General features: G+C 47.6%; 1 protein-coding gene across 2 annotated transcripts in view; it reads left to right on the forward strand.

Moving 5' to 3' along the window:
• The window catches only part of CPXM2 (carboxypeptidase X, M14 family member 2), a 126,819-nt gene that overhangs the window by 99,222 nt on the left and 4,143 nt on the right, over positions 1–23,454 (forward strand). The window contains exons 8-14 of one of the 2 annotated variants that reach the window (XM_041746188.1): positions 6,295–6,418; positions 7,801–7,997; positions 9,179–9,358; positions 14,680–14,977; positions 19,619–19,758; positions 20,382–20,481; positions 22,560–22,720. In XM_041746188.1, the coding sequence (XP_041602122.1) occupies positions 6,295–6,418; positions 7,801–7,997; positions 9,179–9,358; positions 14,680–14,977; positions 19,619–19,758; positions 20,382–20,481; positions 22,560–22,690 (1,170 nt within the window). In that variant the 3' untranslated portion in view covers positions 22,691–22,720. Of the gene's footprint in view, positions 1–6,294; positions 6,419–7,800; positions 7,998–9,178; positions 9,359–14,679; positions 14,978–19,618; positions 19,759–20,381; positions 20,482–22,559; positions 22,721–23,454 lie in introns of those variants that run through there. The other variant, XM_041746187.1, reaches the window with a different exon arrangement.

A 23,454-nucleotide genomic window follows, 5' to 3' on the forward strand; every position in this document is an offset into this window, starting at 1 on the left:
AGTTGTGAAGATTCGCTGTATGTTTGAGTGATAACACTGACTTGAGAATGTTCGTCACAAGCAGAGTGAAAGAAGAAAGAGGATCTAGGGCACCACCGATAAAAGTAATAGCAGGAAGCCTCCACGTAGGACCGACGTTAATTTGCTACGTTGGCAGTTTACCTGCATCAACATGGTCAGTCCTCCTAACCACCCTAGGAGGGCAGTGACTATTTCCTTACCTTATTGATGAGGAAGCCCAGGTACCAAGGAGATTCAGAACACTAGGCCTTATTATTCACTGATTCTCCATCTTGGTTGTAGAACAGAATCACCTGGGCAAACTTGGAAAAATATCTATCCTTGAACCCCATTTCAGGCCGCTGGTTAAAAGCAGGATCCTTAGGAGAAGGGCCTGGATGTCTAAATGTTTAAACGCTCTCCTTGTGTTTCTAATGAATAGCCAGCCGGGCCTCAGAACTACTGCTTGATACCTTCGGTACTTTAGTGCCGTTAGGAGCAAAAGTCAATCCCAGCTGAGACTGTCCCCAGATTTAGTTACAGAAAGCACGTAATTCCGGGCTGTGGACAGTGTTTGCATACTGGGCCCAGAAGGGAGCAGAGACCAGCCGTTTATTAGGGCAAGCTAAAAGAGCCATGCCTGTGCCGAGTGCTTTGCCCACGAAATCCTGTTCAGCCTTTGCCCCCAGCGTGGTGCTAGGAGAGCTCAGGGGGCGCTGACAAACGAGAAATCCTTGGATACCTGAGAATCTGTTTGAAATGACAGAACAGAGAGATGTCCTCACAAATGCATTTACAGAACAAGGATTCACCAAGGGCAGATTGACAAGGCTCAAAGGAAGGGCTCGTGGGTGCTAAGAGAAGGAGCCAGCTGCCCAGTCCAAGTGCAGGAGATGCTCATGAGGGCAGAGCAATTAGGCTGAGCCGAGAGGCCTCTCCGCCTCATCCCAGGGAATCAATAAACCCAGTTTGTCTCAATGTCATTTAATTTGAGAGATTCACACAGAGCCTGAGACACCCGTCAGCATAGACTTAGCGGTGGGACACGCTAAAGAAATTGTCTTGCTGTCTTGCTCTTCAGAAATCAGGATAATGTGTTTGGACCTGAGGTCGTTGAGTCATCCCTGCTGCTCTACATTCTCTGGCATTTATACGACTCTGCTCACCGTTCCATTTTACGGAGCACTTGTGTGTTAATTCAGCTTTGCTCACTAGCACATCTCGGGATATTTCTCTGAGCCCAGAAACTAGGCAAATATCAACTCAGCTGGTGCAATTAATGTCAAAAGCAATGAATCTAAATGCATTTAAAATGAGCTATCGCACAGAGAGTCTGGGTAGCTGGTAGCTTTAAATAGTCGTTCCGCGTCGAAAATCGGGGTCCTTCCAGAAAAGGAGAGCTAATGGAGTGTACTTCATTACCCTGGGCAACTCTGCTCACCATCACTTGGTGATGTAGAGCCAAGAAGGCACTTGGACTGGTCGGTGCGGCCCCTGCAGATGATGGCGGGTGACCTCAGGGCTCCGCAGCACTCAACTGGAAACCATTCAGGGGAGCATCTCTCAATCCTGAAGGGTGTTCAAGCCGGAAGTGATTTGCCATTTGGATTCCTGGCTCCTGGGGATGAAAAAGAAGCCAGCATTTTTAGCAATTCCCCGTATGGAGTCTGCTGGGTTACTATAGAAATCTTTCTACTTCAGAAAAAAAAAGTTAGTTTATCCTAGTATCAAGAGAGACATTTCCAACAAACAACAAAAAAAAAAAAATGAGAAACAGCAGCAAGAAGAGCGAGGAGAAAATAGAAAAACATATTGCATGGGAAATGCTGAGAATGTGTGCAGGAAATATTTCTAGAGCACTGACTTGTAAGGGACTGTTCTCCCCTGGCGGGGGGGCTGGGGGCGGCCAGCAGGTGGCATTGGAAGGGAAAAGGAGAGCAAAGAGCAAGTTGCACATCACCGGTGTCATGGGGCCGAGGGAGTCGATCCCTCCAGGAGTGCTGCAGCCTTCACAGCATGTGTCACCGTTTCTAATTGCTGTGTCACCTCTATGTCTATATACATCTCCTTCATTTGGGACCATGAGGGCAGAGACTCTGTCACTTTGTCATAAACCTGTAATGTGTGCTGGATAAATATGTACATCCGAGGTCCTTCCTGGGGAGATACTTGGGGGATAAGTAGGAAGAAGTGATTGGCCCTTTGGCCCCGGGTGGGGAAAGACATTGGTTGCAGATGGGGTCTACTATGGTCTGGGGCCTTCGGCCAGCCTTGAGCAGGTGCAGATAGAAGGGAGGGCCTCCCCAGGCAGCAAGAATAAAGGTATGGAGGCAGGAGCAGAATAACATGTTTCTGGAGAGGAGGCTTGCCTGAGTGCCGGGAGAGGCTTTAAATGGAGTCTGAGAATCTGAGAAGGTTTTTAGGTTGCAGAGCAAGTGTTTTGGGGAGATCAGTCTGGAAGGCATGCAGGGAGTGGACTGGCAGGGATGGTCATAGTCCCCAGGAGAGGAGCCACCAGGCCTGAAGAGAGATGAGAGGTGGGGGGCATCTCTGGGGAGGACTGGCTAGTCCTAGATCACCTGTTGGAATGAGCGGGGAGAGAGAGGGAGGTCTGGGATGTTTCTGAGGAGGGTGGGGTACCGTCCACAAAGAGAGCAAATTAAGTGGTTTTGAGGAAGAGGTTCGTGACTTGACTTTGGTGGTAGGACTGCGACGGCACGGTGCCCAGGAAGTTGGGGTTGGCTGGTGCTAAGTAGGGTGGGGAGTGGAGACATGGGTTGAAGGCAGCCAGCTCGTGGTGCTAATTTCCAGGGCAGTGCAGGAGGGTCAGAGGCACCGGGCAGTGGGGTAGTGGCTTAACCTGCCTGGGAGTGGGGGGCGATGGTGGCAGGAAGCCAGGGCAGGGCAGCCGGCCTGCAGACCTAGACGAGCCCATCTCCTCCCCACCCCTGGGAGGCCTCCTTCCACCATCCTCACCTCCCGCCCTCTGAGATTCCTTCTCCACGGGACCAGATGCAGTCCCTGCTTCCAGGCCAATGAATAAAGCTGGTGGAAAGGGACTTTTCCTCTTCCTCCCACTCTTTTAAAAAACGTTTTAATTCATTGGAGAAACAATGTTATGTCAACATCAAGCGCAGGCCCAAAGTCCTAAGGTCAGCCTTCCCGAAACCCACCACCCTCAAGAATCAGCCATTTGCATGTCCCATTGTTCCTGTCCAGGATTTCAATTTCTGCATTCGAAGGATTCTTACAATTTTGATCAGAGGGTGGTTATAATTTTGCCCTGCTCCCCTTGGTTAATATTGGATGATGAGCCATTTTCCACACTGTCCTCATAGTTGTAATTGTGATGCTGCAGAACGTCCCAGGGAGCGGATAGAGCATCTTCCCCATCTCTTCCCCATCTCTTCCCCCACTACCTTCCTGCCCTGGAGCACCTGGACATCTCTGAGCTTAGTGCCCCTGGGGAAAGGGTGAAGCACCACAGCAAATGCCATCATGCATGTAGTTGTAGCATCCTTTATGCAGAAGCCCCTTCCTGTAGATTGCCAGAAACTGAATTACTAGAGAAGGGGCTCTGTTTCTCTTTCCTGCAACAGAGCCTAGGATTTAGTAGTAGATACCACGTTGGCAATAATTCCCATCTGGGAATTATGGAGACAGAATCTTGATGAGGCTCAGACTCTGCAAACCCAGGCATTTTCTAGATGATTGTTCTCAACGTGGTTTTGTCATCACCTCCTCATCCCCCAAGAGGCTTTTTAGATACTTTCTTTATTATTCTCTACCCATTATATTAAATATTAACGAGTAAGATTTTATTGGGTAGGGCTGAGCTTTGGAGGGCCACAAAGCACTGTGGTATGTGAGACTTCTAGCTCCTGACAACCAGTTTTACCTCCTGGGGATGATTGTCGCTCCTGCTGAGAATGCACATATATTTTTTTAAGATTTTATTTATTTATTCATGAGAGACACACAGAGAAAGGCAGAGACACAGGCAGAGGGAGAAACAGGCTCCCTGTGGGGAGCCCGATGCGAGACTCAATACCAGGACCCTGGGATCATGACCTGAGCCGAAGGCAGATGCTCAACCTCAGAGCCACCCAGGCATCCCTGAGAATGCATGTTCCAAGGCCAGGAAGAAGTTCTAGTCCTTACTGTCACCTTAGCCATCAAGACTGCAACTCCAATAAGACATCTTTGACTCTTTTCAGGAATCAGCCAGGTGGATCACCAGCCAGGTCCTTAATGGGGTTGGTGGCCACAAGAGAAACCTTCCTGGCATTTCAGAGAGAATTTCTCTCTGTGTAGAGAGAACCATAAAGAATCTTCATAAAGGAGTTTCCTCAAATGCCTGTGTCGTCAATCTCATGTGTAAAGGTGCTCATGACACCCCAGGACAAGGAGGGAGTGTGGCTGGTAGGAAAACACTGTGATGGGTGGGGTATGAAGAGGTGACTGGTAAGTCATGGCTGAGGCCATCCTATACCAAGAGGTGTGTCCACGGCTGAGTGTGCATCCAGCAGGAGGCGGAGTTTGTTCTTCTCCAGTGTCGAGGTCATGAGCTCTAACACAAGTGGCATGTTGCTCCTGTGGCTGATTGGACAGAGGAGGAGGGTTGACTTTAAGTGACAGCCAGCCTCTAGTGTGGGAGGGTTGTGTTGCCTAGTTAAGGATGTCTGCAAGTGGCTATGTCTGCAGAACTGGTTGTTGATCCAAACCAAGGCAGTGGATCACCTGCTGCTCAGGATCTGCTGAGGTTGATGCTGTAGATGAGGATGACAGCAATCTGCAGGGACTGGGATGTGTGACCCCCCCCCCTCCCATCAGATGGTGATTGTGCTGTGGCCATCTTCAGAATGGTCATGGTGCACAGCTGACAAAATGAGCAGCGGAGATGTGCTGATGTTCATTGCTTTGCTGCATCTTTACAGGCAGAGAAGAGCCCTGAGTCCAAAGCATCTGGTATCAGTTGGATGACCCTGGGCAAATCACTCAGTGGCTCTCTGAGCCTCAGTCTCTATATCTGTAGAATGGGGACAGTCACCTTTGGCTTACCTCCTCCACCTGGCCATCATGACAGTGAAATTCAGTGAAGAAATAGAGTGTGTGGGGATCCCTGGGTGGCGCAGCGGTTTGGCGCCTGCCTTTGGCCCAGGGCGCGATCCTGGAGACCCGGGATCGAATCCCACGTCGGGCTCCCGGTGCATGGAGCCTGCTTCTCCCTCTGCCTGTGTCTCTGCCTCTCTCTCTCTCTCTGTATGACTATCATAAATAAAAGAAAAAAAGGGAAAAAAAAGAAATAGAGTGTGTGGCTAATGCAATTGTTGGCATTATTAGTGACATTACTATCTTGTCTCTTGGGAAGACGTGGTGCTGTGCATGTGGCCCTGCTTCAACCCTGCATCCTGCATGTGCCCGTCATGGAGACGGGCGCCAAAGCCATGGTTCCCTTGCATGCCGTCTCTCCACGGATGGTGGATTTCTGCTTTTGCTCTGTTTCGGACAAGAGTCCTTTATAGTCAACTCCCCCCTTCCTCCCAAGGGTAGCCTGTGCTCCTGTGACTAGCAGAGCCCTACTTACCTCCTTTTGGCAGCTTGTGTCACCCCCTCAGACCAAAGCTGTCTGTCTAACAAACTCAACTTTAAATGAAAATTCGGGAAATAACACATATCTAATTTGACTTCTTCGTCAAAGCCTGTTCTCCCCACCTGTTCACCACGTGACCTCCCATTACCATGGCTTCCCTCCACCCTCTTATTCAGCACCGGTGAATTGGTCATCAGATTACTCCCCTCTGTTGCTGCTCTGTAAGCTCCAGGAGGCTGGGAGCAGTGTCTTTCCTCCTCCCAACATCAAAGATGTTTATTAAATGATGAGAAAAAATTGATATTCAGTAATAAATATTTATTTAGGCAGAGTTATGGAGAAGTCTCAGTCTGTTCCTTAAAGGATCTGTAGTCTAGTGAGGAGACAAAAAGAAAACAGGAAACCACAGTAAAAAGGTAAGACCACAGCCAAGGGAGGTGAGACCACAGCCAAGGGAGGTGAGACCACAGCCAAGGGAGGTAAGACTACAGCCCAGGGAGGTAAGACCACAGCCAAGGGAGGTGAGACCACAGCCAAGGGAGGTGATAATCACGACCCAAGGAGAACATTCCAGGCAGAGGGGATAGTGCTGGTGTGTGGGGAGGGTGAGGGTATGCAGGGGGGCTATGGGAGGGGAACAGTGGGTGGCTATCTTGGGGGCTCATCATGACTTAGAGCCTCAACTCCATTTTGGTTTTCAGTTGATGAAGGTTGTGAATGAAATGTGCCCCAACATCACCAGAATTTACAACATTGGCAAGAGCCACCAGGGCCTGAAGCTGTACGCCGTGGAGATCTCCGACCACCCGGGGGAGCACGAAGTCGGTGAGGTTGCCCCTCTGTGACGCATCTGGTGCCTTCTCACAGAGCCAGGAGACAGCTCACTCGTGTGAGAACATTCATGAAACAGGCCGGGAGCTCTCCACACACCACTCTCACGTAGACAGATTCTGCAAACCTTGGTTCTGTGAAGCTCTTACCTCATGATAAGGGCTGTTGACTCATTTAAGCCAGAGACACCTTGCTATTCTCCAAATGAACCACATTTAGTTCTGTTGTTCTCCAGCTCTTGGGCCAGTCACACTGACCAGAGACGGTCAGGACAGAATCCTTTTATAGAAGAACATTCTGGACATAAGTCATTAATGGCTTCAGTGAGAGGGACATCCCCTAAATTCCTCTTTGATTTAATTCTGTTTTCGAGCATCTCCTATCTTCAGCCATTTCTCATTCACTTACTCCCAAACCTGGATCTTCTGGGTCAGAGAAAATTCTCTGGTTTTCTTTTGGGTAAATCTGCGAGTCCTTTAGAAACCCACTGATATTTAAAAATGTCTGAGATTTGTCTGCTTCATTCAACTCTACATTTGCCAGTATTTCAGCAGTTCCTCTTAGGGTTTTCCTTGAAAGGATCAGGGTTTCATCTGCAGGTAAAATCACATTTCCTAGGTTTGCCAGGGAGAGAAGAAGCATTGTTGGTCTGTACTGAGCATGATAAGCCCCGATGCTGGAAAAGCTGAGCCCGGAAGAGGAAAAACTCAAAACTGTGTCCATCCTGATGTCCCCTGCTGAACTGTTTTCTGCTTCTGTTTATCTATCCTTGCGTCCTTGAGAGATTTAATAGGACCTTCTTTTGAGAAGAATGATTGCCTCCCAAAAGAGAAAAATAATTGCTATGGCTTGTGTTTAATTTGTAAACTTTAAACCCTAAACACTGTGTTCCTTTATCTATTCTTGCTAAATAAGAATAAACATGATTACCCAGGGGCTAGTATCATCCAGATTTTTCTATACATTTTATTGTTTTCTCTTCTTAAAGATTTTATTATTTATTTGACTGAGAGAGAGAGAGAGAGAGAGAGAGAGAGAGAGAGAGAGAAAGCAGGGGGAGGGGCAGAGGGAGAGGGAGGAGCAGGAAACCTGATGCAGGGCTTGATGGCAGGACCCCAGGATCGGGATCATTACCTGAGCTGAAGGCAGCCACTTAACCAACTGAGCCACCCCGGCACCCCTACACATTTTCTTACATACCTATTTGGGAATTTAGGAAAATTGTAGTGATATAATTTGGGGGGCCTCTTTGTAAGAAGAGGCAGGATAAAATTGTAAATTTATATTGCTCAGAGATTTTTTTTTCTAAATGGTGAGGGCTCTGCTGCTAGAAGCATCGCTATGACCCTGTATTTCTTCCTGTCTTTCGAGTAAAGGTGAGCCGGAGTTCCACTACATCGCGGGGGCCCACGGCAACGAGGTGCTGGGTCGGGAGCTGATGCTTCTGCTGATGCAGTTTCTGTGTCAGGAGTACTTGGCTGGCAACGCCCGCATTGTCCGCCTGGTGGAGGAGACCCGGATTCACATCCTCCCCTCCCTCAACCCCGACGGCTATGAGAAGGCCTACGAAGGGGTAATGACACCGCTCCCCATGCCCGGGGCAGCACTTAGGCCCCCAGAGCAGAGCACGATCGGCCACAAGTTGATTTCTGTTCCACATCACTGGTTTCCCTTTGAGTGTCTCTCTGCTGAGACAGGGAAACCCATAGGGTTTATGAAAGATGCAAAGTGGGAATTGAGAATAGTGAGCACCCAAGAGGTGGACATCCAACAAACTGGAAAAAGTGAACATGGAAGAATAATATGGGTTGCATTTTCAGTGATTCACAATAGAATAGAATAAAAAGAACACTGAACATTGATCGAGCATATAATCAAGGCAGGCCCTCAATTCAGTTATTGCCTATAATCCTCTCAGTGCTCCAAGAAGAGTTGTTTTTATTATTCTTGTTTTTCAATTTCTTTAAAGATTTTTATTTATTTGTTCATGAGAGATACAGAGAGGCAGAGACATAGGGAGAGGGAGAAGCAGGCTCCTTGAGGGAGCCTGATGTGGGACCCGATCCTGGGACTCTGGGATCACACCCTGAGCTGAAGGCAGATGCTCAACCACTGAGCCACCCAGGTGCCCCTGTTTTGATTATTCTAATATATTGTTTACATTTCATGTTCTAATTATGACATAGAATTTGTGTAGGTCACAAGTATGTATAGACTATTATTAGTATTAAATGGGAATAAAGTGGAAAACTGTACTTGGTACCTATCACACACAAACCTTATAATACAGGATTTTGGTTGTGTTTATTGGCACAGAGTTGGTTAGGGATTTCCAGTGCCCGATCTGCCAGGCCAGGGGGGCAGGGGTTTGTGAGCCAGACTCGTGGGCATGGCAGGGAGAATGCATTAACGTGGTGGTGGTTGCCTTTGCAATGCTGGGCTCTTAGATTCATTCCTACACCAAGTTTCATCTAGCCTAGAAGCTCTCAGTGGAGGGAAGAGGAGGGAAGGGATGTAATACTTCTTGAGCACTGCCCTGTGCCTGGAGGAATGCTCTGCATTCCCTCTTGGAGTGATTTGGTGGTGTCACCCACCACCCACCAAGTAATAATACTGGGTGCCATCTTTGGGCCAGAGGACGTGTGGGGCTCAGAGACACACCCAGATGGGGATGGTGGGCATGGAGACAGAGACGCCTTGTGTGAGAGAAGTCTGGAAGCCCATAGGTCCCTCACGTGTGGAATTGTCCCCCAGGGCTCGGAGCTGGGTGGCTGGTCCCTGGGGCGCTGGACGCATGATGGCATCGACATCAACAACAACTTTCCTGACCTAAACACGCTGCTCTGGGAGGCAGAGGACCGACAAAACATCCCAAGAAAAGTTCCCAATCACTACATTGCGATCCCTGAGTGGTTTCTGTCTGAAAATGCCACGGTGAGTAAAAATACCCCATCATCTGCAGAGCAGTGGAAGGCCAAAGTTAACACCCACTGGTATTTGCGGAGGATCTGACATTTAAGAACAAGACAAAACCATTTTTCCCTTTCCTGTTTTCTCCCAAAGTGGGGAAGTGTGCTAGATAATAACTACCTTAAAGCCAATATTTGTGGCTATTCTTTATAAGAGAGAGATCATTGAATTAGATTTCTTCACAACCACACAGGGTTTCAGAAACAACACAGAAAACCAAAAGCCCTGCCCTGGAGTTTTGCATGTTGGTTACTGTAGTTCCTTAGTACCCTCAGCATTGCTAGGGCTATGGACTTGCTATGAAATTGTCCTTAGACCCTACTAATTGCTTGAGAGATCTTATTTTTATTTTAAGAAGTCCCTGTGGATTATTACATGTTTTGCTGCTTTGGAAGGAGAAAAAAAAATGCATTGAATAAGAAAGGTTTCCCCCAAATTTTCTGGTCTTCTTTTGCAAAGCCTGTGTTGTGGGAGAAATAATTTTCACAATATTTTGCATGCCTTTTATTGCCTCCCCTGCCCATAGTCACCCACCTCTTTACCCCTGACCTCTGATTGTGTGTCCTTCAAGAGATCTGCCTTGATTGCTTATGTGAGTTAGGGTTAGGTTCAGTGGGAACAACAGGAAAACCAAAATGACAATAGCTTGATGAGGTAGAGGCTTATTTATTTTCACATAGAAGAGCCCTGAAGGCAGATGATGGGAGCCTGGCCAAGCAGAAGCCCCATGAGCATCAGGAACTGATAACTTGTGTATCTTTCTGCCTCTGCCATGTTAGCATGTGACTTCCGTTCTCAAGGTCAAAATCCAAGATGGCAGTGGGTGCTCCAGCTGTCATGTCTGTGAAGGAAGAGGGGAGAAAGAGTTGAGAAAAAAGAAAACAAGAAAGAAATCCTCCTCTTAGACAATTCCATGAAGAGTTATTCCTAGATTTCCTACATAAGACTTATGCTTAAATCTCATTGGCCAGAATTTAGTCAAAACATGCTATCAACCCACTGCGGCAAAGGCTGGAAAATGCTGTGTTTTAGGCAAGCACATTGCAAGCTCAAGAAAATAAAAATAAAAGTAATTGGCTTCTTTTTCTGAGGAATCAAGGGAGAAATAATGAATGGATAGAAGGCAGCTCCCGCGCTCTGCCTGGGGACTCCAGCCCACCGCATGCATGGGTACCACTTACTGGAGGAAGGCCGGCATGGTTGCCCCAGTTAGTTATGTGCAGGATGGTGTTATCCAGGCCCTCAGGAAGCAACCAGTCAGGTGATACAGATAGACAGTGGCATTATCTGTGGTGTAGTTAGGGTGCCCTTGGGCAGCTTGTAGAGTAAAGGGTTCAAGACCTCTGAGTCTTCTGGATCCTGTCTCATATTTTCTAATTCCATCCTATACAATCCCTGCCCCCCCCCCTTGTCTTTCAAGTTAGCGTACTAATGACATCTGGGAAAGCTCAGAATTCAAGTGATGTTATAATTTGGGAACTCTTGGACTAGAATTGGAATATGGTTGTCAGTGTTCTTGGCCCTGAGGCTATGAGAAATAAGGAATTGTTCCGCATAATCGTAGAGCGTCCTTGGATATCAGTCTTTCCTTTAAGACTACAATTTAGCTTTCTGATCTTGTTTTTTTGGAAACACTGGAAGAATTACACAAATCTGCTCCCTCTAACACCTTTTTCAGGTATGGTTACATCAGATAAGAAGTCAGCAAAGATAAAGACTTGACTAGTAGTCAACAGGCTTGACAGGGATCTCTAAGAATTCCACAACCACTAGGTAGGTAATGATATATTCTTCTGAGTAATCCCTGGAGCATTTTCAAAAATTGATGATGCTCTGGGCTGTAAAGGAAATCTGAACCAGTTTCAGAGAATAACAGTCAGACTGTAATGCCTCACCAACATACAGTTCCACCAGAAGAGTGTAATAAGCTTAATGAAAATATCACCATGTCTTTAGAAAATTAAAAAAAAAAACTTCTAAATAATGAGCCGAATTAAAAGATTTTACTGGCAACTAAAAAATAATTAGAACCCAACAGTAATGAAAAGATTGCATATCAAAGTTTGTGGAGTACCACAAAAACTCCTGTGTTCTCAGTAATTTTATACCTTGCCATGATTATATTCCAAAGAAAAAAGGTTAAATATTAGCTAAGGAAACTAGCTAAAGAATAACAGAAGAAACCCCTCAAAATGTATTAAAAAGATTGTGATCAAAAACTAAGAGCAGAAATAAACAGAATGATAGAAAAACCAAGAAAAAAAGAAAAAAAAATAAAGGGATTTGTCTGTAGAAAGAATGATTTGCTAAGATTTAATAATCACTCCCAGTAAAATCTCTTAATGAAACTTTCTAATACATATCACTAGTTACAGGGTGAAGAAGGCTATTTTAAATGACATTAATCATAAAATAAAAGATTAATAAACTCAACTACATGGAAGTAGGAAAGCTTGCTCATCAAAAATTTAAAAACTGTAAGAAACAAGCTAAAAACTGAGAGAAGTTATTTGCAAATTAGGTAGTTGCAAAAGAAATAAAAGTTTAAAATACATAAAGAATAACAAATAAGAAAAATATGAACTGCTCCATAGAAAAATGTAGGTAAAAGATATGAAGAGGCAATTTGTGGAAGAGGAAACATGGTTAATAAACATGAAAATATGTTCAGCCTTACTAGTACTAAGGAATGCAAATAAGAGAACATTTTACACCCACTGGTTGGCAAATTAAGAAGTCTGACAGTAGCTGAGCGTTGAAGAGGATATGGGGCCAGTGGATCGCTCATGCATTGTGGGTGCAAGTGTAAATTAGCACAGTGACTTTGGAAAATAATTTGATTATCTTGTAAAGTGGAATATGTGTATATCCTATGACTCTGCGGTCCCACTTCTGGTGGTTTACACAAGATAAAGCAGCACTGTTCAGTACACCAAAAAAATTGAAAATTACCTGTATGCCCACCATCATAAGGACAAATAAACGATGATATCTTCATACTGAAATAGAAAAAACTGAGCTTCAGCTTTCTGCAACAACATGGATAAATCTTGGAAACATGAATTGAGAGAAAAAAGGGGCAGAAGACCACAATCAGTATGGTAACACCCCCCCCCCCATTTTTAAATATCAAAAGCAAGTAAAACCGAATAATGTCTTTTTAAGCATACACATATAGGGTAAAACAAGGGAGAAAGAGTGAGAATCATATCATCCAGGACACACTGGTTGCCTCCGAGTGGGAAACATGAGGATGGGGCAGAGGGAATCACATATTACATAGAAATTATCCGCTAAATCAGGTTTTGGGCACAGATGGTAGGTTTACAGGTGTTTGTTGTATCAACATAGGGAAGACAACAAGCATGGACCATGGATGATACTGTGTAATGAGCCACGTTCTAGGAGTAGTCCCATCCAGGGCCACTGATGTGTTTAGGAATGAAAACAAAACTTAATGAATCCCATCAAGTCAATGTCATTCCTTAATCAACGTCCTATACTGCTCAGCTAAGCCATGTCCAGTGTTTGTTTCTTTTCCATTATCAGTTTTTATTTTGCTGGAATTCTCTTCATAGGAATCAGAACTTGGGATAAATGATTGAATTTATATCAATATTTGACCATGGCAGGCTTTCTAATTTTGTACTTAACATTGTCCCTTCCTCCCATCCTTCCTTCCTTTGTTCCTTCCTTCCTCCCTCCCTCCCTTCCTTCCTTCCTTCCTTCCTTCCTTCCTTCCTTCCTTCCTTCCTTCCTTTTTTTTTTCTGTATTGTAACTTTTTATCATGAAAAATGCCAATCATACAGAATTGGAGAGAAAGCTTGCAGGACCCCTGTGTGCCCGTCTCAACTTCAACACCTTGTCAGCTCATGTTCCATCTACATTTGCACCCACTATCTCCTCCCCCTCCCAGAATTACTGAGGCAAATTCCAGAGTGGTGTCATTTCATTGGCAAATATTTCCATAAGTATCCCTGAAAGCTCAGAGTCCCTTTTAAAACCATGAACAATTGCCATTATCATATCAAAATCGAATGTTTCTTAGTATTATGAAATATCCAGTCAGGGTTCACATTTGCCCTGTTATCTTTCTCTCTCTCACAGTTTTTTTTTTTTTAAGATTTATTTATTTGAGAGAGAAAGAGTGTGAGCGAGTGGAGGAGGAGCAGAGATGGAGGGAGAGAGAGAGAATCTCCAGCAGACCCCCCACTGAGTGCAGAGACCTGACATGGGGCTGGATCTCACGACCCCGAGATCATGACCTGAGCCTAAACCAAAAGTCAGACACTTAATCAACTGAGCCATCAGTCGCCCCTCTTAGAGTTTGTTTAAACCAGAAGCCAACTGAAGCTCCCTCGTTGTGATGGGGTATGTCCTCTTTCCAGTCTCCTTTAACCTATAGCTTTCTCCTGTTTTACTTTCTGCCTCTTATCCTGGCAATCTTGCTGTTGTTCAGCTCATTGCGTATCTCAGAACAGCTGGGCTATAAGCCACTAGATTAGATCGTCTTGTAGCATTTTCCATTGTGTGAGCGCTGCCAAGCGTACGTTTGCCATGTCGTGTAACCTGTTCTTCTGCGTTTCCTGTAATTTTTGGCAGTGAGATTTAGACCAGACTAGGCTCGATGGAACAGGGGTTGTTGGCAAGCTGTAGCCCGTAGGTGGGCCATTTGCCGCCCAAGCTTGTTTGGGTAAGTGGTGTTTTATTGGAACCCAGCCCTGTTCATTGGTGTATTGTCTCTGGCGCTTCCTCTGACACAAGGACAGAGTTGAGTAGTTGGGACAGGGACCATGGTGCCCTCAAAATCTAAAGTATTTCCCATCTGGTCCTTTATAGAAAACAGCTGCCGGTCCCTGGATTTTAGAGGCTTGGTCATATTCTGGGTGGATATTTCTCCTTTAGGTGTATGTTCTTCCCTCGGGAGACACATTACATTGGTTTTTTCTCTTTCTCTGCTCTTGTAGCCATGGATGAACAGGCCTGGCCCATTGGTTCATTGGCGTTGCCAAGTGTTGATACTCTAACTTGGTCTTTCCCTCTGAGCGTTAACTGGAGTATTCCTACAAAAAGAAACTTCTCTGGATTTCTCTCTGTCTTTAAATCCATGATCTGCATGAAGTCCAGTTTTCCTAGGACAGATATTGAAAGTCTACATTTTGCTAAAAGTATTCCATGAAATGGTGGCTCTTCCAACTGTGCCCCTGTTTGGAAAGTAGAGAGAGAAAGCCATTTCCTTCCTATTTAATCTATCAGCGCATGTTTAAATTCGCCATATTCACAGGTGGCGGTGGAGACCAGGGCTGTCATAGCCTGGATGGAAAAAATCCCCTTCGTCCTGGGTGGCAACCTACAGGGGGGCGAGCTGGTGGTGGCGTACCCCTACGACATGGTGAGGTCCATGTGGAAGACACAGGAGCACAGCCCCACGCCCGATGACCACGTGTTCCGCTGGCTGGCCTACTCTTACGCCTCCACGCACCGGCTCATGACCGACGCCAGGAGGAGGGTATGCCACACAGAGGACTTCCAGAAAGAGGACGGGACTGTCAACGGGGCCTCCTGGCACACTGTCGCCGGAAGTAAGTCTCTGGTGGCCTTGCTGTGATGGAGCCAGATGGTACTGGACTCCTGGGCCAATGAGGGACCCAGCCCTCCCTGATCATCTGTTAGGGGTGTAGTAGCAACTGTAGCCTGCCTTTCACAAGGCGCCGGCACTCTGCATAGACTCCTCCTTGTTCCTTCCCATAGTCTTGGGGTGTGTGGCTACTTCCTGTTTTATGAATGAGATTGTAGGGGCTTGGAGATCCGAAGCAGTTGCTCCAAACAAGAAGGGGGACAGAGCTGGATCTGTGTGTCCTTGTGGCCGGCTCTTAGACACTGAGCTATTCGGATTCTGTAGGGTCAGAGACGGTTTATGTGGACCTGGAGGACATATGGGACCAAGAAGCAAACCGAGCAAAGGGGCAGAGAGCATGTGTGTGTTGGTGCTGGGGCCAGGGTGTTTTTACCCAGAGCCATTCCCACCATGGGGACATCCCATGCTGTAGGTCCCCAAAAGGGCTGGGTATTAATATTGCACTTGGGTGTGAAGTGACTCAAAGCTGCCGGTGTGTCCTGAGGCTCGACGTGTGGTGAATCTCCCAGCTGCTGGAGGTCAGCAGCCTGGCCTTCCAGGCAGATCAGATCATCTGGTCGGAGCCCAATTGTGTGCAATGCAGGAAATATGTGGTCTTGCTCCTGGCCTCCCTAAGGGATCAGAAAGGCCTGCAGCAGGGACTTCAGGAATTCCTTGCAGTAGCGACAGAGGACCCCAGGGTCCCACTCAGGATTAGCTTTCTTTGCTGTGTCTGGGCCGCCCCCACCCAGGGCTCCCCAGTGAGGAGGGATGAGGATGTCACATTCCCAAAGGTCCCTCAGCTCTGGGATGGCAAGAGCCCAAGCATAATACTCATTGCTTTATTTTCTTGATTTTGTGGGGGTTGGTCAAACTACCAATGAATTTGAAAAATGTTCTAGGTCAAACAGATTCACAATTCAGTTCATCACTCGGATGCTGCATGACCCTGGGTGAGCTCCTTTCTCTCTTGGAACCCCATATTCTCCATTTGTGAAATGAGTATGATGGTAACAGTGAAGGTGGTGAGCCCTTTGTGACTGTCATGAGGCTCTCATGGGTGGTGGGTTTGGAATGTTCCCCAGCTAGCTTACCAGAAGCACACAGCTATGACCTGCTCCTACGTCCACCCTCCCCCCCCCTTCCAGTGGGATGTTCACCATCACACCTCTTACTCTGTTTCCCTAAGTAGCCATCTTATTATTTCCCTTTGCTAGATTCAGCCTTGTGCTTGGGGGAAAAAGATTAAAAGGTAGCAAATAGATTTGTGCCTATGGCCATGTTTTCACAGGTACATAAAGCTTGCCATTTTTTTCTTGGCCACCTACCCAGCAGAGGTGTTTTATTTATTTGCCATCATAGTTTTGCCTTATGCAAAATAAATGCAAATCCCTGTCAATCAATATGATTTTCTAATGGCCAAAAACAATTCTTGCTTTGCAATTCTAGACCTAAATATCTGCAACAACCTTTATGTAAAATATTGGTTTATTTTTCATGACCACTCTGACTACGTTGGGTATAGACCAAGCTGGATTCGTTGGCGCCCAGTCAACAGTCACGTTCTGAAAAGTTGGCAGCCACATAATCACATAGGCAGCGTTTGATTTTTTCCTATCAATTATGTTTTCCATTATTTCAGGGACTTTTGTGGCAGAGCCATGTGGCGGCTGGAGCCTTCTTAATCACTCTTCCTCCTGGCGGTGTGAGGAAGTGTGCAGATTCATCTCTTTGTAAATTAATGAAATGTGACTTCTGATTCCTTCCCTCCCCCTCCACCTCCGCTCCATCTTTTTGTTCGGTTCTTGCTCGCTCATTAGCCGTGAGTGACAAGGCGTTAGTTAATGGAGATGGGGCAGTTGAGAGCAGGCTTCGGGAAAGCTCAAAACACACATCATTTGAAGTGATGCTGGACCCCCTTTGTTCCTGGGCTGCCATCCCGTGTCCTCTACCATCCCATCCCCACGATGAAGCACACACTGAGCTAGTGGTGGGTGCCTGGGTCTTAAAGAAGCCACAGCTCTGTGCTCCTGGAAGAAGCCTCCATGGTAGGATTCTAGACCAAGAGAGCACAGGGGAACATCCTGGCCCAGGTTGTGTGGGGGACTGTCTGGGTCACACCACAGCTCCTTGCCTACATGTAATGCTATTGAAGCCATTCTTCACCAAGTATTCTCAGCTCACCCCATTTGCTGTAGGACCAGAAGTCAGCAGCAAAGGTAGCCTGGTTCAAGCTTTTCCGCCCCCTTCTTCTGGCTTCTCAGCATTTCACTGATTCCTCTGGCACTTCTAGTGCTTTGAAGACACATTGCAAGGTGGCAGGCCTGCTCCAGAGTTTCTTATGTAACATTGATTTGTTTCCACACCAACAAGACCTAAAAGGTTGGGAATAATGAAAATTTTATGTGCACAGAGGCATCCAGCCATCTCAGTGTGTGCCACCTGTGCTAACTAGTGGACATGGTGTCCGTTGGCCATGTTGTGCCCTCTTGTAATTCCATACTTTGAGTTCAAATGAATGAGTTGACATGGCATTTGACCAACCTTCTTCAACCAGACAAGGCCCCTGTGAAGGGTGTTTCATTAACGTGACATGGTCCCACTCCTTTATACCACAGCTCTCTGTCCTTGTTTTATCACAAATGTGATCAAAACCCCATCTGATGACATGTGAGTGGTTCAAATCTGGAATCCAATAAAGAGAGTGGCTGTGTGTTTTGTACCATTTTGCCTGTGACTTTAGCAATCAGGCAGAGATTGATACAGAATTACTCTTGACACCCAAAGCCGTAATTTTTAATCAGGTCTTTCCATTGGAGCAATGTATCACTGAGCATGATGGCGAGGTAGGCAAGAAGGGGAGAAGACACATGCCGAGGGCTAAGGCTGGTTGGCGTGCAGGAGGACCTGCTCCTTTGCTCAGGCACCACAGAGAAACCCAGCACACCCAACTCTGCTGTCTTATCCCTGACCCTCAGAACCCAAGGGGGTGGCTCGTGGAGGGGCCTCCTGCCAGGTGTGTGCTTCCTATGGTCACTCACAGCATAGCTGCACTGTGTTCTTGCTAATCACCCTGTTCCCCAAAACAAAAATGTTGGGAAGAACTTTATGCCACCTAACATTCATTTCTTAACTTTGCAAATTTTGGGTGCTATAATGGGGCGAATGTTGTTCCCACCCACCACCCCCCACAAATACATGTATGTATATATACATCTGCTTCCTAATCTCTGGAACCTGTGGATGTGACCTGGTTTGAAAAATGGGTCTTTGCCGGTATAATTAAATTAAGGGTCTGAAAGTGAAGTTATTCTGGGTCACCTTGATGGGCCTTAAAATCATTGACAAATGTCCTTATAAGGGACAGAGAAGGCCATCTGAAGATAGGATCTTTAGTGATGCAGCCACAAGCCAAGGAACGCTAGGAGCCACCAAAAGCTGGAAGAAGCAAGAGAGCTTCCTCCCCTAAAGCCTTGGGAGAGAGCACAGCCCTGCCAACCCCTTGATTTCAGACCTCCAGACTCTAGAACTGTGGGAGGATAAATTTCTGTTGTTTGAAACTCCCCAGTTTGTGACCGTTTGTAACAGCAGCCCCAAGATGTTATTGCAGGACCAACTCCACACCAGGCTGGGCACTTCACATCCTGTTGCAGTAGTGTCAGGATGTGCGAGATCCATCTGCTCTCAGGCTCGGTCAGTGAGTGTGTTCACCCTGTGGCCTCCAAGCAGCCAATCTCTGGAGATAAGAGAAAGGTCTTGTCTTGGCATCGCACACGCTGAGGTTCAAACCCTGACTCTGGCTCTTTCCAAACACATGGTTCTGGATACATATCCTAGCTGTTCTCTATCTCAATGTTCTTATTTATAAAGTTGTGCCATGCTGTCTATCTCTCTGCTAAGTTTGTGGTCAGTGGGTGCAGAGCACTAAGGACAGGTCCTGGCTAATAGGTGGCACTCAGCAAAGAGTGGTAGGTAGGGGTGGCTTGTGGTATGAATGAGAATGGAACACTGTTATAGAACTAGAGCTGAGAGCAGCATAACTATAGAGAGAAGCTTTTTAAAAAATATTTTATTTATTTATTCATGAGAGAGAGAGAGAGAGAGAGAGAGGCAGAGACACAGGCAGAGGGAGAAGCAGGCTCCATACAAGGATCCTGATGTGGCACTCCACCCCGGGACTCCCGGATCATGCCCTGAGCCAAAGGTAGATGCTCAGCCATTGAGCCACCCAGGCGTCCCATATACAGAGAAACTTAAATCCGTAGAATCCGTACTGTTAATTCATGGTAACTTTATTCTAAAAATAATGCATTAAACTGAGTTTAATAAGCAGGATTTTATCTGAAAAGCACTTATTTTCATCTTCCTTTTGTCAGAGATGTTTCCATGTAGACCTGTCTTCCCCGTAAACCTTCCTGGCTGTATCCTCTCCACCCCCGTCCCCTCCCCTCCCCTTTGCTGTAATTAATTTGATGTCTATAGGGGATACTTGATACCTCCTTGTTCAAATGAGGTGTTCTGAATCCTGTTCTTGAACATTCTCTCTGCTTCCCTTCTGCCACTTTGAGCACCGTTCAGTGACAACATTGTCCGGTTGGCTTGGCAGGTCTCAACGACTTCAGCTACCTTCACACAAACTGCTTTGAGCTGTCCATCTACGTGGGCTGTGATAAGTATCCACACGAGAGTGAGCTGCCCGAGGAGTGGGAGAATAATCGGGAATCCTTAATCGTGTTCATGGAGCAGGTGAGCGCACATTGTGGTGGAAGCTAGCAAAGAAATGGGGTTGATTAGGGGACTGAGAACCTGAGACCAGATTAGTGCTTCAGACCGTGGCTGCCCTGCTGGGCCGGCCCCATACAGTGTTGGAAGAACCACCATCTCTCTGTACTTGATCCAGCCCCACAAGTGAGCCATAAAGCCTGTGGTGGCTCACACTGGGTCACGGTGAGCATGACCAGATGCTGCCCTATGGGGACAGGGTGACATGTGTCCGAGCCAGCATGCCCAGTCCCCTTGTGCTAGGCAACTAGGGTTGCATAAAAACATAGACACCCAGTGGGGTGTAAGCAACAGAAATTACAGTTCTGGAGGCTGGAAGTGAACATCAAGGTGTCGGCAGCTTGATTTCATTCCAAGGACCCCCCTTGGCTGGCAGATGGCTGTCTCCTCCCTGTGTCCTCACGTGGTCTTCCCCCCACGAACACACTCTCCTGGTGTCTCTGCGGGCCCACATTTCCTCTTATAAGGGTGTCAGGTTGGATCAGAGCTCACCCCGGGGGGTGTTTGGCTCCCAGCCTTCTTCACTGTGCCCATCAGGCCGGGTGAGTCGTGAGCTCACCCCGTTTCTTGTCATGTTTGCTGGGCAGGTCCATCGCGGCATCAAAGGCGTGGTGAGGGACTTCCATGGAAAAGGAATTCCGAACGCCGTGATCTCTGTGGAAGGTGTCAATCATGACATCCGAACAGGTAACTGGGTGTAGATGATCTGTCTCTCGGGAGGGAACGTCTGTTTTTTCGAAGCATTTCACTCCGGTTAAAATCACATGTCGAGTGCTGGAAACTTCTCACTGAGAGCTGAATGATCATCTCCTTCCTCAAATTCCCCATGGAGACCCTCGAAAGCAAGGTTCTCCACCTGTGCTTCCTGGTTTCTCCCTTATTCAGATGAAAACCAGATGCCAGAGAGGTGAAAGGACCTGCTGGTGGTTTAGGAGGCAGGTGGGGCCTGGGTTCGGGTGTCTGACTCCCAGCCGGGGGCATACTCCTGCTCTCTCAGGGTTTCCCCACTGCTGTGAAACCCGTGTAGCTCTCCCCTGTGCCCAGGACTGTCATCACCTGGGACAGCGCTCTGTGTGTCCGGCGGGACGTGAGGAAACGGTGACCTTGACTGTGACAGGGGACATGTGCAGCATGATGCAGTGACAGATGCACGGGGAAGAGAATTGGCTAGAGGCCTAAGGCTGGTTGTCTGCGGGAGTCCTGGTGGAGATGGTGTGTCCATGAGCCTGTTGACACCCCCACGCAGAGGGTTTGGGCCACCCAGGAGACTCTGTGGAGCACCGTGTCAGAGCATGGGTGGGTGGCTTTGCTTTGGCGTCAGCTGCAGTGAGCAGGGCGTGGGGCCCTGTGTTGGTTTCCAGTGGGCATTGTGACAAATGACCACACACCTAAAAAATAAGAAATGTATTCTTTCACAATTATGGTGGCCGGAGGTGTGAAATCCTGGTGTCAACGGGCTGTGCTCCCGCCGGAGCCCCCGGGGAGGACCCTTCTTGCAGCTTCCTTGGCCGTGTCACTCCATTTCCGCCTCCATCTCTGTGGCCTCCTCCTGTGTCTCCTCCTCTCTGCCTCTTACAAGGACACCTGTCATGGATTTAGGGCCCACCCAGGTCATACAGGATGATCTCTTGTGGAGATCCTTAGTTATACCTGCAAAGATCCTTTTCCCAAATAAGGCCACATTCCTAGGGTCTGGGTGGGAGGATGTGGGCTGCCGGGGGCCATCATTCAGCCTACTCCAGGGCCTTCCCTGGGCACAGAGGACAGACTCAGCAGCAGGAGAAGGGAAGTCATGATTGCCAGGAGAAAGACCCGTTCAGCCCTCGGACACGCTTGAACAACTGGGATAAACAGTGTATGAGGCCGATTCAGGAAGCTTTTAATGTAGCCTGAGCTGAACCTGTTGGTTCAAGAGCTTACACTGTATGGGATGGCCAGTGATTCCGGGGTGGAGGGGGTTCCTAGGTTGTGTGACTTTCAGATTTAAAACGGGGACAATCCCAGAGAAACTGGGCCAAGTCCATCTTGCTCCTGTGTTCCCCATGTGTTATCACCTGTACAGCCTGTGACGGCTGGAATGATCTACAAGGTGTCGATGGGGAACAGAGATTCAACCTTGGTTGCACCCCACACCCCACTGTCAGCAAATAGATGCCGTATCTAGGCCTGCTCACCGCCTCCTCAGCTGCTGGCTGGTCTCACCTGCGGCCCTGCCGAGGTCACTGCGGTCCTCTCCAGACAGGCTTCTCCTACATCTGCCTCGCAGCCCCGCAGACAGAGTGAGCTTGTTACCAGCTAGGTGGGTGATGTGCCCCTTTCTTGAACCCTGCAGGGGTACCCCAGAGTCCTTAGGGAACCCTCTCAGCCATACAGGATTGGGCTACCGGTGACTTCCTAAACCTCTTCTTCTGGGGTCACCAGCTCTCCGGTTTGCCCAGGACTGACCCCATTTAAAACTGAAAATCACGAGTCCCAGGTTTGGTCAAATAGGAATAATTGTTCCTCCATGCTTTCTACCCCTTCCTGCACCCCCGCCAGCTCCTTCCTTGAGGACTGAGGCTGCACATGGTGGGCACTCTCCCACCTCCTACCCCCTGAACCTCCTTCCCTCAAGAATCCCTTGGTTCCTTCCTCGTCCCCTGTAGGTCTTTGCTCAGATGTCACCGTGTCAACAAGTCCCGCCCCATGGTGACCACCTTTCCTAGCATCGCACACCCGCCCCTACCACCTGCCGATTCCTTTCTGCCTCCTGCCTTCTCCCCTAGTGCCTCTGCATCTGATGTCTGACGCTGTGCCGGAGAAGCTAGGACCCACGAGACTCATGGTGTTTCTGCCCCTCCCCCACTGGCTCTTGGACAAGGGATCCTTGAGGCTTTTGTGCCTCAATGAAGTATAAGCACACCGCCTGGCACATAGTAGGTGCTTAATAAATGTTTGTTGAATGAACAAACGAATTTGAATGAATGAATGAACATGACATGGTGTTTCCAGGTTGCACAAAGAATGGCTGAGCTGGGATTTGAGCCAGGGGCCTCGGACTGCAAATGTGGTGCCCCTGCCCTTGCCCTCATGCTGATCCTCCTGAGGGGACAGGAGTCTCTTCTCCAGACTGTTCACATACATTAACATACCCGGTCCTCCCAACAAACGCTTCCATTTGACCTTGGAGGAAAAAGAGCCCCTGGGACCTTATGATGGGCTAGGCTGGGATTCAGACTCCAGTGCCAGACTGACCTGGCTGCCTGCTGACGTGCCTGGTACAGAAGGCCAATTGTCGTTTAAACGGGGGAAATGTAGCTGACGCGCCAGGAACTAGTAGACCGCTGTGTGATGCCCTGACTCGCCTTCACGTTTTCTGAATCTCCCTACCGCTTGTCCTTGGGGATCCTTGACCTTTCACACTATGCAACATGGCATTCGGTACAGAGCCTCCCTTCACAGGCATCCACGGATCCGTGCGTTCATTCACTGACTCATTCATTCATTCATTCATTCAGCAAATGCAGATTCTGAACTGGTAATGGGCAGGATCTCCGCAGGATGCTGGCGATCCTTATGAATAGAAGGGACTGCTGCATCTGGCTCCGCATAGGACTCATATTTTAAGCATTACTAACAAGCTTCTGTAAAAGAATGATTCACAAAAGAGCCTAGAACATT

Source organism: Vulpes lagopus, chromosome 2, assembly GCF_018345385.1.
Source record: "Vulpes lagopus strain Blue_001 chromosome 2, ASM1834538v1, whole genome shotgun sequence".
Taxonomy (NCBI): domain Eukaryota; kingdom Metazoa; phylum Chordata; class Mammalia; order Carnivora; family Canidae; genus Vulpes; species Vulpes lagopus.